The 18,486-nt window shown below is 36.7% G+C and overlaps 1 protein-coding gene across 50 annotated transcripts in view; it reads left to right on the top strand.

Moving 5' to 3' along the window:
• DST (dystonin) overlaps nt 1-18,486 on the top strand; it is a 505,428-nt gene that overhangs the window by 424,127 nt on the left and 62,815 nt on the right. For 42 of the 50 annotated variants that reach the window (XM_008994605.4, XM_035295973.3, XM_035295956.3 and 39 more), the window contains 7 exons: nt 1,238-1,408; nt 7,653-7,819; nt 10,016-10,175; nt 10,375-10,701; nt 11,223-11,307; nt 12,389-12,630; nt 13,554-13,760. In XM_008994605.4, the coding sequence (XP_008992853.3) occupies nt 1,238-1,408; nt 7,653-7,819; nt 10,016-10,175; nt 10,375-10,701; nt 11,223-11,307; nt 12,389-12,630; nt 13,554-13,760 (1,359 nt within the window). The remainder of the gene's footprint in view (nt 1-1,237; nt 1,409-7,652; nt 7,820-10,015; nt 10,176-10,374; nt 10,702-11,222; nt 11,308-12,388; nt 12,631-13,553; nt 13,761-18,486) is intronic. The other 8 variants (XM_078369452.1, XM_078369443.1, XM_078369444.1 and 5 more) reach the window with 1 other exon arrangement.

Here is an 18,486-nt window from a genome sequence, read left to right as displayed (position 1 = left end):
TTGATCAAGACATGGTCACAGATCCAACAGTGCAGGTGTGATGGGCACATGCATCTATAAGAGTACAGGTCACTACTTAGTTTCAGCAGATCATTGACATGTGGGGATATAGGCCCACTGTTGACAGATATTCTGTTTACTTTCAAAATAACCTGGAAATCTCTCTATGTGAAGCCTTTCTATTTTCAAATATTGGCAACTAATTTCACATTGTGCAAACAAAAGAAGCTATCTTTTTGTCTGTCCTGGACTAAGTCCTGCCACCCTCGTTATAGACCATCAACTTTAAATTACTTATAAGCTGTAGATCCAGGCTTTTTCTAAATTCCCATGAGAGAAAACACTAGAAATAATGCTCTGATATCTTAGGGAGATAATGCAGGCAGCTCTTATACATTGACATAAATTACCAGAATATTATTATGGGATGGCGGTGCGTATCTGGTGGTGGCAATGGTAGTTACTCTTTTTGTTTTCTTTTCATTGAAATCTTAAGCAGGTGCCAGGTCTTGAAACTACATTCCTCATTCTTTAAAGTCTGATACATATTGTAGTGCACCTTAAACTCAATTGGAATACAGTGTCAGGTAAAAATATAATCATAGCACTTATAATATCTTGCCAACTACTTTTTTCAGTCCCAAAGGAAAATATCTGTGAGACAAGCAATAGGATATCTCCATTTAGGACACAGAGACTCCATTTACTAGAAGACAAAGGACCTGGTTTGTTGAAAAAAGACTCCAGAGCTTGGAGTTAGCAGAACTTAATTGGACACTTTTGTTATTCTTGCCTACCAAAATGTATTTCTCATTCTCTCTGCTATAATAGTTCCTTTTATTCTTAGTCTTTGAAAAATTGTCTCTGATATTTATCAGAAGGAAATAAAAAGTGATACTGATAAAATGACTACTGTGTTATTCTTAAAATAACTCTAAATATTTGAATCATGCATTGCTAATCATGAATGTATTAGACAATTTGAAAATCTCAAAGATCAAATGTTCTGTGTTCACTATTTGTGATGGTAACCTTATTTTCATGCTGTCTTGCTTAAGTTTTGTCTGCTTTTCACTCCTATCCTGCCTACTATCAATATTTTGGGTAAATTTTAAGTGAAAAGGAAAAGAAAATTTGTGACCACATGGGAAAATAAGCATGTAAAGTTGTGGGCTGTGTGCAGATTTCATTATTTTGTGAAACAAGTAAATAGGTGGAAACAATTGGTGCTTTGCAGGTCGCTCAGCGAGCAGCCCAGCTGCAGGAGGCCTTGCTGCACTGTGGGAGGTTCCAGGATGCCCTGGAGTCCCTGCTCAGCTGGATGGCAGACACTGAGGAGCTTGTGGCCAATCAGAAGCCCCCGTCCGCAGAGTTCAAAGTGGTAAAGGCCCAGATACAAGAACAAAAGGTAAGTTAGTGATGCTTTTGTATTGTATTTCATATTAAATCTTATTAACAAGAGAAAAAATGCACCTTGTGACTGTTTTAATTAATAGGATAACCTAGTTAACTGGTTATTGCTACTGTAGACATTATTTTGTTAGTCATTCAACAAATGTTTATTGAACATCTCATGGGCCAGGCCTTGTTCCAGATGCTGGGAATATATCCCTGAATAAAAAAGATGAAAATTTCTCACTAAGTTCAAAGTCAAGTGGGAAGGGCATCGCAAGACTGAAAGTCAATAAGTAAAGTAAATAAGTGAATTGTGGTAAGTTGTTAAGTGATAAGTAAAGCAGGGATGGTGGAGAGGAAATCAGGAAGTAATAGAGCAGTGCTGAGGGACCCAAAGCACTTAAATGGAGGGAGGGAGGAGGTGTGTCTAATTTTGAACAGAGTCTTCAAAGAAGGTCTCACTGACAAGATGGCATTTGTATGGAAATATCATTGTTCCCTTATATATTAGGTTGATTCGTATGAAATTGTCTTTTTATGGATTAAATATTGACAGTTTCTTATGATTCAACCCATTACTGAAGAGGCAAATAATTTGATGCATATATGCTGAGGAATGTGCCATTGTGTCTTTTGACGCTACTAAAATGGGGCCAAGATGGGAAAATAAGGTCTTCAGAGGGATAATATGTACCTAAGACTGACCACGTGATGGTTTTTGTGTCCCTGATGGCAGTAGTCAGGTCTGAAGCATTTAATACCACTTTCAGTAGTAGTCAGCCAGCCATGACTTGAGATGACATGTGGGAAGGATCCTAGAGCATGGTGTACTGGGAAGTTTTCTCCCCTTTAAAACTTTAAAAAGAAGAAGGTGGATCATGTAATTAATTTAAAACTTAAAGTAATTTTTACAAATTTTACATTTTTTTTAATTTATAAGAAAGATACATTTTAAATCAACCAGACAGAAAATCAACAAGGATACCCAGGGCTTGAACTCAGACCTGGAGCAAGCAAACCTGGTGGACATTTACAGAACTCTCCACCCCAAATCCACAGAATACACATTCTTCTCAGCACCACATCACACCTACTCTAAAATTGACCACATAATTGGAAGTAAAGCACTGCTCAACAAATGCAAAACAACTGAAATCATAACAAACAGCCTCTCAGACCATAGTGCAATCAAGTTAGAACTCAGAATTCAGAAACCGACCCAGAACCGCACAGCTTCATGGAAACTGAACAACTGGCTCTTGAATGTTGACTGGATAAACAACGAAATGAAGGCAGAAATAAAGAAGTTCTTCGAAACCAATGAGAACGAAGACACAACGTGCCAGAACCTCTGGGACACATTTAAAGCAGTCTCTAGAGGAAAGTATATAGCAAGAAGTGCCCATATGAGGAGAATGGAGAGATCCAAAATTGACACCCTATCGTCAAAATTGAAAGAGCTAGAGGAGCAAGATCAAAAAAACTCAAAACCCAGCAGAAGACAAGAAATTACTAAGATCAGAGCTGAGCTGAAGGAGATTGAGACACGAAAAACCCTTCAAAAAATCAATAAATCCAAGAGCTGGTTTTTTGAAAAGATCAACAAAATAGACAGACCACTAGCCAGATTGATTAAAAAGAAAAGAGAGAACAACCAAATAGATGCAATAAAAAATGATAAAGGGGAAATCACCACAGATTCCACAGAAATTCAAACCATCATCAGAGAATATTACAAACAACTCTATGCACATAAACTAGTAAACCTGGAAGAAATGGATAAATTCCTGGACTCCTGTGTCCTCCCAAGCCTAAACCAGGAGGAAGCTGAAACTATGAATAGACCAATAACAAGGTCTGAAGTTGAGGCAGCAATTAAGAGCCTACCTCACAAAAAAAGCCCAGGTCCAGATGGGTTCACAGCCGAATTCTACCAGACACACAAGGAGGAGCTGGTACCATTCCTTCTAAAACTATTTCAAACAATCCAAAAAGAGGGAATCCTTCCCAAATCATTTTATGAGACCAACATCATCCTGATACCAAAACCCGGCAGAGACCCAACGAGAAAAGAAAACTTCAGGCCAATATCCATGATGAACATAGATGCAAAAATCTTCAATAAAATATTGGCAAGCCGATTGCAACAGCAAATCAAAAAACTTATTCATCATGATCAAGTAGGATTCATCCCAGGGATGCAAGGCTGGTTCAACATACGCAAGTCTATCAACGTAATTCACCACATAAACAGAACCAAAAACAAAAACCACATGATTATCTCAATTGACGCAGAGAAGGCATTTGACAAAATTCAACAGCCCTTTATGCTAAAAACCCTCAATAAACTCGGTATCGATGGAACGTATCTCAAAGTAATAAAAGCTATTTATGACAAACCAACAGCCAATATCATACTGAATGGGCAAAAACTGGAAGCATTCCCTTTGAAATCTGGTACTAGACAAGGATGCCCTCTCTCACCACTCCTATTCAATATAGTACTGGAAGTTCTAGCCAGAGCAATCAGGCAAGAAAAAGAAATAAAGGGTATTCAAATAGGAAAGGTGGAAGCCAAATTGTCTCTATTTGCAGACGACATGATAGTATACCTAGAAGACCCCATCGCCTCAGCCCAAAAACTCCTGAAACTGATAAACAACTTCAGCAAAGTCTCAGGATATAAAATCAATGTGCAAAAATCACAAGCATTCGTCTACACCAATAACAGACTTAAAGAAAGCCAAATCAAGAGCGAACTGCCATTCACAATTGCTACAAAAAGAATAAAATACCTTGGAATACAACTCACAAGGAATGTAAGGGACCTCTTCAAGGAGAACTACAAACCACTGCTCAACGAAATCAGAGAGGACACAAACAGATGGAGAAACATTCCATGTTCATGGTTAGGAAGAATTAATATCGTGAAAATGGCTATACTGCCCAAAGTAATTTACAGAATCAACGCTATCCCCATCAAGCTACCATTGACTTTCTTCACAGAACTGGAAAAAACCACCATGAACTTCATATGGAACCAAAAGAGAGCCCGCATAGCCAAGTCAATTCTAAGCAAAAAGAACACAGCGGGGGGCATCACACTACCGGATTTCAAACTATACTACAAGGCTACAGTAATGAAAACAGCATGGTACTGGTACCAAAACAGAGATATAGACCAATGGAACAAAACAGAGGCACCGGAGGCAACACAACATACATACAACTATACAATCTTTGATAAACCTGACAAAAACAAGCAATGGGGCAAGGATTCCATGTTTAACAAATGGTGTTGGGAAAACTGGCTAGCCATGTGCAGAAAGCAGAAACTGGACCCCTTCCTGACACCTTACACTAAAATTAACTCCAGATGGATTAAAGACTTAAACATAAGACCTGGCACCATAAAAACCCTAGAAGGAAATCTAGGCAAAACTATCCAGGACATAGGAGTAGGCAAGGACTTCATGAACAAAACACCAAGAGCATTGGCAACAAAAGCCAAAATAGACAAATGGGACCTAATGAAACTCCACAGCTTCTGCACGGCAAAAGAAACAGTCACTAGAGTGGATCGGCAACCAACAGAATGGGAAAAAATTTTCGCAGTCTACCCATCTGACAAAGGGCTGATATCCAGAATTTACAAACAACTCAAGCAGATTTACAGGAAAAAAACAAACAAGCCCATTCAAAAGTGGGCAAAGGATATGAACAGATACTTTACGAAAGAAGACATATATGAGGCCAACAATCATATGAAAAAATGCTCATCGTCACTGGTCATCAGAGAGATGCAAATCAAAACCACATTGAGATACCATCTCACGCCAGTTAGAATGGCGATCATTAAAAAATCTGGAGACAACAGATGCTGGAGAGGATGTGGAGAAAAAGGAACACTTTTACACTGTTGGTGGGAGTGTAAATTAGTTCAACCATTGTGGAAGACAGTGTGGCGATTCCTCAAGGCCTTAGAAATAGAAATTCCATTTGACCCAGCAATCCCATTACTGGGTATATATCCAAAAGACTATAAATCGTTCTACTATAAGGACACATGTACACGAATGTTCATTGCAGCACTGTTTACAATAGCAAAGACCTGGAATCAACCCAAATGCCCATTGATAATAGACTGGATTGGAAAAATGTGGCACATATACACCATGGAATATTATGCAGCAATCAGAAATGATGAGTTCGTGTCGTTTGTAGGGACATGGATGAATCTGGAAAACATCATCCTCAGCAAACTGACACAAGAACAGAAAATGAAACACCGCATATTCTCACTCATAGGTGGGTGATGAAAAATGAGAACACATGGACACAGAAAGGGGAGTACTAAACACTGGGGTCTATTGGGGGGAAAAGGGGAGGGCCAGTGGGAGGGGGTGGTGGGGAGGGATAGCCTGGGGAGAAATGCCAAATGTGGGTGAAGGGGAGAAGAAAAGCAAAGCACACTGCCATGTGTGTACCTACGCAACTGTCTTGCATGCTCTGCTCATGTACCCCAAAACCTATAATCCAATAAAAAATTAAAAAAAAAAAAAAAAAAAAAAAAAAAAAAAAAAAAAAGAAAGATACATTTTAAGTTTCCCTTTCTGTGCCTGGCTTATTTTACTTAGCATAGCTAATAATAATGTACTGTATATTTCAAAGTTGCTAAAAGAATAGATTTTAAAGGTCTTCACCACAAAAAAATGGTGAGTAGGTGGGGTGATGGATATGTTAATCAGGTTGATTTAATCATTCCACAGGGTTTACATATATCAAAGCATCAAATTGCATCCCATAAATTCAATTATTATTCATAATTAAAAATGGAAAAAACAAAAAATTCTGCACTTACCCTTAATTTTTTTTATATTTAAAACTTACTGCTTACTTTGATTTCTACATTTAATACTATCTCTCTAAAAGTTCTTTGAAAACTTCAGCATATTGGGAAGTTATACCAATTAGAAATAGGTTTAGAGGTGAGGATTAAGAAAACATAACTGGAAACACATCGCATTTGTGTGATTTTTGCATAATACAGTGTCTGCTGTTCACAGTTTAAAGTTAACTCCAGAGTAATGATGCCTAGCTAACAAAGCCTATTAATTGATTTTGCTTTTTCTCCTACAAGCTTTGTTATTAAAATGTATCAAAGTAATTAGTTCTCCTTGCTGCCAAAGCACTTGTTGTACTTTGATTATATCATGACTTTAATATATAAAAACCAGTGTCAACAGTTTGTCCTACCCTCCTCTTTAAATAAGTTCCTCTTACCTCTTGCCTTGGTGGTCTTGATCTCGAAATACCCTTCTAGCTTTTTACTTCTGGGTTACTGTCATATCATTAATCCTTAATTATCAGTCCAGATCATTAAGGAAGCAGTGAAGTACAGTGTTTCATACACTTATGCCTTCCTCATTGCTGTTAGCACAGTGGTTGTGCACAGCAGTTGCTCATGAGCAATTTGTTTGATTAGATTAGAGCCAGGTAATCCTCCATTCAGGCTTCTTAGCTTCTTATAGTGAACATTCCATTTTAGGTGCCTTGAAATGTTTAATTAGAATCAAATTGAATTTTGTTTCTGGTGGTAAATCCTGAAACATTAGTCTTATTTAGCCAGCTTTGGAGATTCTGACATCTTCCACCCTCTCTTCCTGTTAGCAATGATGTGTAAAGGCTGTTTTTGTCTGCATCCTCACACAGATTTTAGGAGCCAGTCCCACCTAGTAAAAGGAGCCAAGAGCCTCTTGTTTTAGCCTTGTTAACTTGTGAACTTGGGTTGAGTCTTAACTTCCTTGTCTATAACGGATTGTTTAACGTGGGAAAGGGTTTTGAAAACAGTAATGATTTATGGGAACCTTTTGTATTTTTACAGGGCATATAGTTGTTGAATGTTGAAGGCATTCTTATTTCATTACAATAATGATGATTTTGCACTTTTTTCTTAATTCATTGGAGTTTTCCTAAGCAGCACCTTCTACTGTATTATGCTCTATTAAAAAATTAATAATGAGTTTAGTGGCCTTACCAGTATCAGTTTTGTCCACTATGAAAAGCCCCTGCCACAATAATAATGAATCATTAAACAAATCAGTTACCTTTAAAATCCCACTTTTCAGATTCTTTCATATGTGTATACATACAAAATATATTTCTGTCATATTTAAATGTACTTAGAATACATTTTACTTTATATTCACACATTTATTCTCTTGCTCTTTAAAATATATTTACTGTTTTGTCTCAAGCTTCTCCAAAGATTATTGGATGACCGCAAATCTACGGTGGAGGTAATCAAACGAGAAGGAGAAAAAATTGCTACAACAGCAGAGCCTGCAGATAAAGTGAAGATTTTGAAACAGCTCAGTCTCTTGGATAGTAGATGGGAGGCATTGCTTAATAAAGCTGAAACAAGGTAACTTACATACTTCCAGTTCTTTCGAAAGAGTGGCAGTGGCCTCGGTCTACAAACTGACCTCTTGTATTTTGGTTATACTTTCCTTCAAATCATGATTTTCCTATGTTTATCATGTATATGAACAGGGATAGCAAAGATTGTAATGGTTCTTTCCTCATTCCTCTAGTGGTAATGACTCGTTATCGATATTTCCCAACTTTTTAAGAAAAGCATTTCCCTTGGGGGTGATTAATTCATTTATTTATTACATAGTTACTGCCTGTTTACCATGCATCAGGCACAGAGTTAGGTCTTATGTTATCGGGGTGAGCTGGGCAGATCATCTCTGCCATCAGATAGGGTATGGTCTAAGAGGGTTTATAGACATTGAGAAGTAATGATAAATGTGATGTCTCAAAGTAGAAATACAGGTTGCTGTGGGAGCATACGACAGGAAGAACCTAGTCTAGGGGTGGAAAATGACAGTTAAGTTTTACAGCTGAATGGGAGCTAGCTAGGAAACAAAGAAGGTAGAAGGGTGTGCTAACTTTGTGAAGGCTAGGAAGCCTAGAGCCTGGCTCCACTGGGTGTTTGTTTTCAACGATTTTATTACAAAAGCCCAAACCATATTTCAATACCTGCATTGATGCCACATTGATTAGCCATAGTAGTAGCTATGTTGAAGAGTAGTCATCTAGGCTGGTTGGGTTGAAAATAGAAACACTGACATGAATGAGTATGTTATATAAATTCTCACCTTTGGGAAGTGAAGAGAAGGATTTGTCTAAACTTCAAATACAGAGTATAATTAATTATGGTTTTAGGAACCATAGAATGAAATGCTCTCAAAGAGGTGAAAAGGCTCATATTGTCCTTTAATATGTTTCAACAGATTAACCCTTCTGTGTAGTGCCCTTGGAGCTGTGCCCTGGCTGCCATGGGACATACTCTTAGTAATTGTAAAAGAATAACTGAGTGAATATCTAGATCTCTGCTTTACTACAATCACTGGTCTTCTTTTCCTAAAACATTTTTCACAGACATATTACATTGAGGGATATTGGTAATAGTTATGATTCACACCTGGATTTATTGTGGACAGTTTAAATCATAGTAAATGAAATCCCATCACAGAATAGTTATTTCCACTGATTTTAGGTGATTGGATATTTGAATTTAGATAAAAGATCACAGATGGTGATAATCCAGAAGTAATTATGAATATAGTAATTTTATTCATTTTTTAGACTCAAATGTATCAACTGAAAGTTTTTAAAAATATATGTGTGTATATTGTGGTATGTTACAGAAATTATATTTAATAGTTCATGCCAATTTTCTATAATTCTCTTCTTCCTTATAGAAAGCTAATTTCTCAAAACATGTAATTCCCTGAAAATTAAACATTATAAGAAATTAAGGCAACAATATTTCTCTATCTCAGCCCTCTATGTATACAGGATTTGATACTGAATCAGGTACTCTGTATACAGACCAGCACAATAGCTTGCCCTAGATAAATACTGGGGATGGTAGAAACAGCTTTTAACTTCCTTTAGTCCTCTGCAACTGAGGGAGCATGTATCTCCAAAGTATTTTAAACTACCAGTAAAAGTCCAATGAATACTTCTCCTCTATTCATGATATTTTAAACCAAAAAATATTAATATTGATTTTTGGAAGTAAACCTGACACTAGCTTTTATAAAATAGGAATCACTATTAATTCTACTAAGCAGGGGAGGAGGAAGCTATGTATGCTCTTCAAAATTTGAAACCAATTTTGACCATTTGATTAAAAGCAATCTCAGTATCTCGTGCTTCAATTGAAATTAATATATAAAGCACTTAAAATGAGGCCTGGCACAGAATATGTGTTCAATAAATTTTACCTATTTTGTTGTTACTATTGCTGCTGTTGTTATTTTAACATTGCTGTCATTATTATAATTATAATTATTGGAAGTATGATTACAAATGACTACTTCAGACTTTCATGAGATTCAGGAACTTGAGGATGATCTGCTGTTCAACTTTAATTTTTTTTTAAACTGTTCTAACATGGTCTTTAAATGTTAAGAGATTTAAATTTTAACCTTAGATAGTTCCTATAGAAAATGTTTAGAATAGATTGCAGGAGCATGACAGAAGATTTTTCCTGAACATTTCACACATTCTTCATGCCGAAATGACCTCTATCTTGGCACGTTTATAGGAATCGTCAGTTGGAAGGTATCTCGGTGGTAGCACAACAATTCCATGAAACCTTAGAACCACTGAACGAGTGGCTTACGACCATAGAAAAGAGACTGGTGAATTGTGAACCCATAGGAACCCAAGCATCTAAACTTGAGGAACAAATTGCACAGCACAAAGTAAGATGTAAATCACACTTTAGCGAGGTTCAGTTTTTATTATGTAGTTTTGTGACATAAATTTGAGTCATGTACTATTGTTTTGTTTAATTGCAAACTAAATCCATTTCATATGTCATGCTTTAGTTATATGCATGTTTTCATTTTTATTTGTCCATTCTTTTTGTTTTTCTTGTTTGTTTTTTCAAACTTTGTTTAGGCCTTAGAAGATGACATCATCAATCACAATAAACATTTACACCAGGCTGTTAGCATTGGCCAGTCCTTAAAGGTTTTGAGCTCCAGGGAGGATAAAGATATGGTGCAGAGTAAATTAGACTTCTCTCAAGTGTGGTACATTGAGATTCAAGAGAAAAGTCACAGCAGGTCTGAGCTCCTCCAGCAGGCCTTATGTAATGCTAAGATTTTTGGGGAAGATGAAGTTGAGCTGATGAACTGGCTGAATGAAGTGCATGACAAACTGAGCAAGCTCTCAGTCCAGGATTACAGCACTGAGGGGCTATGGAAGCAGCAGTCTGAACTTCGGGTATTTTGATTTATTTTTATTTTATTTTATCTTATTTTTTCATTTCAATTGTCATTATTTCTGAGTCCTTATTTCTGTGCAATTTTATGTTTATGATGATTTTGATGAATTACTGTACTCAAAAAGACTTTGTTTATACAGATTACTTTTAATGAAGTCATTTTAAAAAAGAGATTGAATCTAATTAGCTGGATATTTCACTTTGTTATTTTATTGTACAAATTTATGAAGACCTATATTAGCCAGTACTTTAGTACATCCACAACGCCCATTTTCATAGGGCCTTAAGTGATTTTTGAAAAGGAATATGCTGTGAATTATTGTAAATGAACATAGGACATGGGGCACAGTGGTGAAAAGAAGAGGTCTAAACATGGAACCAGTAAGAATATGTGAAGATGTGAGATATTTACTCAAATATGTCTCTGTGAAATCTAATTAAAGTTCTCTGAGATTAACTAATGTTAATGCTGACTTAAATGTTTTTCCACCCCACATAAAAATGGTACCTGTGTTTTTAGGTTCTGCAAGAGGACATCTTACTCAGGAAACAAAATGTAGATCAGGCTTTACTAAATGGTTTAGAACTACTTAAACAAACCACAGGTGAGATATCTTTCAAACCAAATAATCATGTGGTCAGCATTTTACATTGTTTTCAAAATATTTTAGGGATGGGAAAAATCTAAAGCGCTTTATAATTTTTGGTCCATTCCAAGACTTTTATTCTGGAAAATACTTTGAAGACCAATCAAGGGGGTGGTTAGGATATGATCTCACTTTTTTCTCATGATCTCACTTGAGTTTTTGATGGAAGTTGTGTGTATTACTCATAACATAAAGTGCTTTGGCACAGGAGCTCATCAGAGAAGCCCAGGACAGAGTTACATTACATTTTCCACTTGTAGAAGGCAGATGAAAACGTAGGTTGTAGACAGTTTCTTTTTAAGATAGATTGCATTGCAGTGACACACAGTGTGGCTATATGCATAGGTATACACAGGCTTCATTTCTTCATGTCTGAATCACTAAGAAAACTGATACATAGTTTAGTATCTATATGAATTTTAGGACGACTCAGACAAACTAGTTTTAATGATTTCTTTGGCCGTAGGAATTTCACTATACCTATATCCAGTTCAGCAATATGTATATTTTGAGAGCAAGTACTATTCATTATGTGTTGAAGAAATTAAAAGTAGAATCAAGACCCTTGAGCTAGAAGTCTGAAGCCCAGGACACAGTTTTTCTGTGTGTCACAAAATGAGGTAGAGGCAAGTAAAGATCTGTTAGAATAGTGCAGATGAGTAATGATGAGTAACTAAGAGCAGAGAGGCTAAGTATCTTGCCCGAAGTAACCCAGCTTTTAAGCTATGTGTGAAGTCAGTATCTGAAGTCAAGCAGTTTTTAACCCATCTGCTTTGAAAACAAAGTCTTATGTAAACAGACACAAAAATACTGCTTTCCACATAACTAAAGACACTTAGCCCTTTCCAGTTTCTACATTTGTATTCAGATTTGCCTGAAATATTGGGAAAGATTAAAATCTAGAAAAGGGTTTATCCTAAGATTATCTTGAGAAAAATGTCACCTTTTGTTCCCTAGAAAATTTTTCCATAATATCTGAAGAAACCCTCCCCCACCTTTTTTTTCTTTCATAAGAAATAACGTGACTTTGAAATTTTAGGTGATGAAGTTTTAATAATTCAAGATAAATTGGAAGCCATTAAAGCAAGGTACAAAGACATTACTAAATTGAGCGCTGATGTGGCCAAGACTCTGGAACAGGCGCTGCAGCTTGCAAGGCGGCTGCACTCCACACACGAAGAGCTATGCACCTGGCTGGACAAGGTGGAGGTGGAATTACTTTCGTATGAAACTCAGGTTCTGAAAGGAGAGGCAGCAAGTCAAGCACAAGTGAGACAAAAAGTAAGCTCTGATTTCTGCATTTTTGATTAGTCTTTTATCTTTTAGGGAGTCTTACTCACACAAGAATAATACTATGTTTGTCTTATGTCATTACATATGCTGAAGGATGCCTTGGTGGGTAGAGACCCAACAGAAATTGGCAGCAGATGAACTATTTAAACTTTTAGGAGCCCAGAGATGAAAACGGTGTGTTATAATTGTTTCAAGAGTATTGTATTTGGGAGTATAGTTTATTACCCAAAGGACAGAATGATGAAAACAGAAAAAAAAGAAAAGTGATCATTTTTTCAAAGACACACATAATTTGGTTGAAATACCAATATTTCTGTAAGATAACATGGGGTGGGTTTTCTAATTATATCACAAAAGTGGCATACTGCCATGGTAATCATTCTTCTTTTCAAAAATACCAGCCTCTGTTTTTATCATCCTTGAAGTATGATCAGATGTGGGTAAAAGGGAGTTGGTGAGGTCAGGCTCACTGAGCCTGTAATGATTCTGCTGTCATGATTTAAAGCCAGTTTGTCTTCATTTTGAGGGTTACTTAATTCTGGCTTGGAATGTCTTCTTTATTTTACTTTTCTGTTACCTGATTACTTAGATATTCCCAGAAAGCGAAGAATAATACATGTTAACTTGCTTGTTTTTGCTTCTGAAATTTTAAATATTTATATTAAATTTCAAAGATAAAATCTTGCCATGTCGACAAATGAATTGTTCTTTGAACTTCTCAGGAAACACTTTTCTTTTTGCAAAATAGCTTGAAATAAAAAAGGGTTATTTAACTCAACTGAAACTAAGGGAGGGGGGAGTGGGGCAAGGCATCACATTCTTCGCCTGAAAAGGGCTTGAGCTCCAAGAACAGTTAAAGGAAAAGTCTGTTGAAGCTCTTAAGTGTCACTCACTCATTTGTATGTTTTCAGGAACTGAAAAAGGAAGCTAAGAGCCACAAAGCCATACTGGACTCCCTGAACGAAGTGAGCAGTGCTTTGCTGGAACTGGTACCATGGAGGGCAAGAGAAGGACTTGAGAAAATGGTAGCTGAGGACAATGAGCGCTACCGATTAGTGAGCGACACCATCACTCAGAAGGTAGAGGAGATCGATGCTGCGATTCTGAGATCACAGCAGGTAGGGAAAAATGGTTTGTTGTCTAGGCAATAAATTTTCTCCAGCTGTTCCCAGAGCCTTTACCTGAACAAAGATGCTGGTTAATACTGTTTCCATTCATTTGCTATGCTTCCAGAACGGAAGGGTGGATTTGAAAAGAAGTGGACTGGGCTCCTTCGACGTCTGAGCACCAGGGCAAGGCTAATCTGTACATTGTTAACAGCCATCTGCCTCATTGTTTCAGATTTATCCTTCCCGAGTCAGACATTGCGAAGATCAGCCCTACTTTCCAAACAAAATGGTTTTGTCTACACTTGTGCATATTACCGATATTAATTTTTATGTATTGACTAACTCTAATCAGTATGTGAGTAAATACTATGAATTGTTATGTAAGTCAGTATTAACTGTTCATTTACAGAAAACTGTGGCAAAGAGAACTTTTTTTTTATTAAAAGGAAGCAGTTTTATTCATAATATGAAGTCTTTTTCAGAAAATGACAGAAGAGGGAAAGATGATAGGTTCCAATTTGTCTATAACTCCTGCAGAATGTATACTCCAGAAGTTTTATAGGCATTCAGCCCTTAGCCATAGCTCCCTGGGAAGACTGTGGGCAATGAATGGGGTCCTAGAAATAGAAGTTTGCAATGTGTTGATTAACTTTAGTTGTAATTTCTGTGAATATTTACAATAAGTCATCAGACTTACTACGGAGTTTATGTGTGGGAGTAGTATGATATGGCAGTGTACTTTAGAGCAGAGCTCAGGATGGTGTACAACTAAGCTTTTACTATTACGAGCCAAAAACAAGAAGCATAAATCAAGCAGATTCTGTGGGAGCATTCAAAATTAATTTTCTAATGTTGCCATAAAAATGGAATTTATATAGTTAGTTCTAAAGCACAATGTTCCCCTTCTCGTTTTAGTGCAATGCTCTAGAATGACAACAACTGATGAAATGCAGTGATAGCAAAAGCCCTGCCTAAGAAATTTTTGTGAAGGAGGGCATTCGTGCTTGAGGAATGTATTTGCGTGACTCTTTAAACAGAGGAGTTTTATGCCTCATTATTAAAGGAAAATGAGTGTGTTTATTTGTGAAGTTTATTCAGCTATTGAAAAATATTGTATTTTTTAAATGAAATTCATTTGAACATTTCAGAACTGGCACTAAAGTCTTCTCTAAATAGCAAGAAAATTATTCTGTACTCTTGGGAGTAAGATTTTCTTGAGAAGTTGAGTATGGTTGGTTAGTTCAGTAAAGTGGGACAGTAATAAGGGCACTGTCATTGATTGAGTTTTCATTGGTTAGTCATCTCTGGTATGTGCCAAGGTCATTAACTGTGGCCAGGTTCTTCAAGGTTTTGCAGATGTTTTCCAAAGGCTTGGGGGAAAGTAAGTCAGTGTTAAGTCTTCCAGAATCCAAGACACAGATCCTTTAGGAAAATAATGATTTGGGTTTTTTTCCCCCCTCATAAAATCAATCCTTATTTAAAATTTCAAGATTTTCTCAAAGAATACAGAAAACTTCATGAAAGAAAGAGTATGTAAGCAATTTGGTCTGTATCCTTCCAGCCTTTCTCTTGAGAAAGTAGGACAATGTATATAGTAACATCCTTTTGAGAGAGAAAGGCAATGTATATAGTAAAAGTTTTACTACCAGTAGATTACACATATTAACACCATTAATATCTTCTGGTTGTTTATGTGTGTAATTTTGTCTTCATTTCCTTGAAATACCTGTAAGTGTGTCCAATGAAAATAACTCCAGTAAGCCTACATAGACACACAGGTATTTAGAGCTGCGAGGAACATGCATAGCATGCATGGGGTAAAGTGACTTGCCTGTGGTCTCACAAGCAGGAAGTGGCAAAGTAGCAACTCAAATTTCATCCTTAGCTCATTCTCCCTCACTGCTGTGCCTCTTCATAAATTATATAGAGAGGAAAACCCTCGAGGGTAGTGAACCATTTTTTTCTAAACTTCTTTAGTAATCTGAAGGTTCCATTATTACAGCAAAATAGAGGAATATAATGAGCATATTTCCAGCTATAAAGACTGTGGGGGATGCGAATGCAACACTAAAAGGATCATAAAACATGACTGTGTAGGGAAGCCTAAGAATAGAGTAGTGGATACCTGTCTTTCTGGTGTGGTAGAGACTTTGCACTTAAAAGTTTCTAAACTCATAATTTTCAAGTTTATAAAGGAGCTAATATATCACTGAAATATTTTATAAGGTTGCCCACTTATAGATGTTTGGAATTAGGACCAGAGTACAGTTTGATAAAAATGTTTGTTTTCTGTTTTACCCAATAACAATACATCCATGAAATATAAAAAGAGTGGTGAAAAAAACATATCTTTAGACCTGGATATTAGCCACATATTTTGGACTATCTGTTTTATATTGTTTAAACAAATTACCATTCTGAATCTGTTTTCCGTATGAAATATGGACATGATATGACCTGAGCTCATCTTTTTAGGCACACCTTTAGTCATATGCAATTTGTTTTATTAACTGTGACTCTTCCCAGAGACCCTTGCCCCAGCCTACCAACATCCACAAGTGATGGAGTAAGAACATGTGCCTTGAATAACACTTCACAATTTTAAAATTTATGGTTTTAATGATTTGTCCCACTTAAACCAGGAAGAGTTAAATTAGATTTCAAATGACTAGGTGCTCGTTTTCTGAGCAGAAATACCTCTTAAGATATTTCATATATTTTTTTTTTTTTGAGACAGAGTTTCGCTCTTGTTACCCAGGCTGGAGTGCAATGGCGCGATCTCGGCTCACTGCAACCTCTGCCTCCTGGGTTCAAACAATTCTCCTGCCTCAGCCTCCCAAGTAGCTGGGACTACAGGCGTGCGCCACCACGCCCAGCTAATTTTTCTGTATTTTTAATAGAGACGGGGTTTCATCATGTTGACCAGTATGGTCTCGATCTCTTGACCTCGTGATCCACCCGCCTCGGCGTCCTAATTAAGATATTTCATATTTTTTCCCAGTTTTAAGGTTGCATATATACAGATATGCATCCTTTATAATATCAACCTACTTTTTGTAATTTAACAAAAGCATAAGCATTTTGTGAATGGTCAAGCCACAATCACAGAGTGTATTGACTTTTAAACATCCGGAAGGAGATGTCAAGAAAAACATGGAAAATAATTAAAAGTGCGAAGGGGGAACAGAAGGGAACATACAGATATCTTCTAAGTAGCATATACTTTGTAACCACCTTGTGTAAATTTAGGTTTTTAAAAAATTTTGATTTGACAGGGTTAGATTTTCTTGTTAATCCTATATCACAATAACAGTTTTGAAAAGATATGCTGTTGAACTTTTATAACATGGATGTGAAGGTTCTATTTGTTATTATTTGAGAAAAATTGAACAGCCTCAGTAATGGGTGATGAGTGAGAACTTGTACCTTTGCTGATACCACCCACCAAGCCCCCAAATCTGACTCCAGATTTGCAGGCATTGATAATCTGAGAAGGATATTATTTTGTAGAATAATTGGGCTCATTCATTACTTTTAGGAAGAATCTGAATGGGACAAGGTAGCTTCGTAAATAATGATGTTGAGCTAAACTGCCTCCTTGTCATAATACATGCCATTATCCGAGTTAGAAAGTATGTATTTCTGCATTTTAAACCTACACAGAGTAGCATATCTCTGTTACTTTCTTTCTACAAGCCCTGTGGAAATGGCGAAAGACACTTTTGCTTGAAAGATGGTACAGACTTGGGTTTTGAATTCAGACTACCTTGATTCTTAAAGCCTCAGAGCAATTCATCATCCTTTGCTTCTTATAATGTACAATTATCAGTAGTTGCTAAAATATGTGTATCTCACAGGGTTTGGGAATCCCAGACATTCTTCAGCAGTTCTAATTGCTTGGCTTATGTAAGCAGGCCCGTAATAATCCTGTTATAAAGGCCCTTGGATTGGTGGTTTGGGTGCAGTTAATTCAAACAACTCATTGGGTCATTAGAAATCAGCCTGGAGAAAAATACCACCTGTTTATTTCTTTTAAAGGACCAGAAGAAAACATCTCCTACGGAAATGAGATTTGTTTAGTCCCTCCCGGTGTTGTGGATGGGAAAATATGGGCTGTGTTATAAATAATGAGAGGCAAAGTGAAAGGAAATGCTAATCAAAATAATGAGATAAGCGCCCTAGTCAGGGGAAGGGAGTAAAAAGGATGTCCTTGAGGTTAAGGTTTGCTCATCACTTTGCCTTAAACCTCTGTTAAAACCCATTATGTATTGACCGTTGTGGTAATATGTAATACTCAGGTGGTAAATGCTGAGCCTGAGATTCTAATGAAGGTGGTCTGACTTCTGGACCACCAAAGTCAGACCACCTTCGTTAGAATCTCAGGCTCAGCATTTACCACCTGAGTAATCTTTGGTAAGTTAGTTAACTTCCCTTTACCTTATTTTTCTAAACTGGAAATGGAGTTCATGGCAGTACTCACATGATACAGTTGTCAGGAATGAAGGAGGTATTGTGTATTAAGCAATTAGAACGATGTGCTCAGTGGGATGCTGGCTGTTACTGTTTTAGAGAGTGTTTTTCAGGCATATTTAGATGTAGGTACTTAAAATGTCTTGCACTCGCTTTTAGAAAATTCCTGAAATGCTAATTCAACTATAATAGATGGTAACTAGAGTTGGTGGTTAGACTCCTCTGATGCTATTAAAGTATTTCCCCAAATGCAATTATGGATGCC

Source organism: Callithrix jacchus, chromosome 4 (assembly GCF_049354715.1).
Source record: "Callithrix jacchus isolate 240 chromosome 4, calJac240_pri, whole genome shotgun sequence".
NCBI classification, from domain to species: Eukaryota; Metazoa; Chordata; class Mammalia; order Primates; family Cebidae; genus Callithrix; species Callithrix jacchus.
Note: the sequence above shows the minus strand (reverse complement) of the source record. Positions and strands in the feature narration are given on the sequence as shown.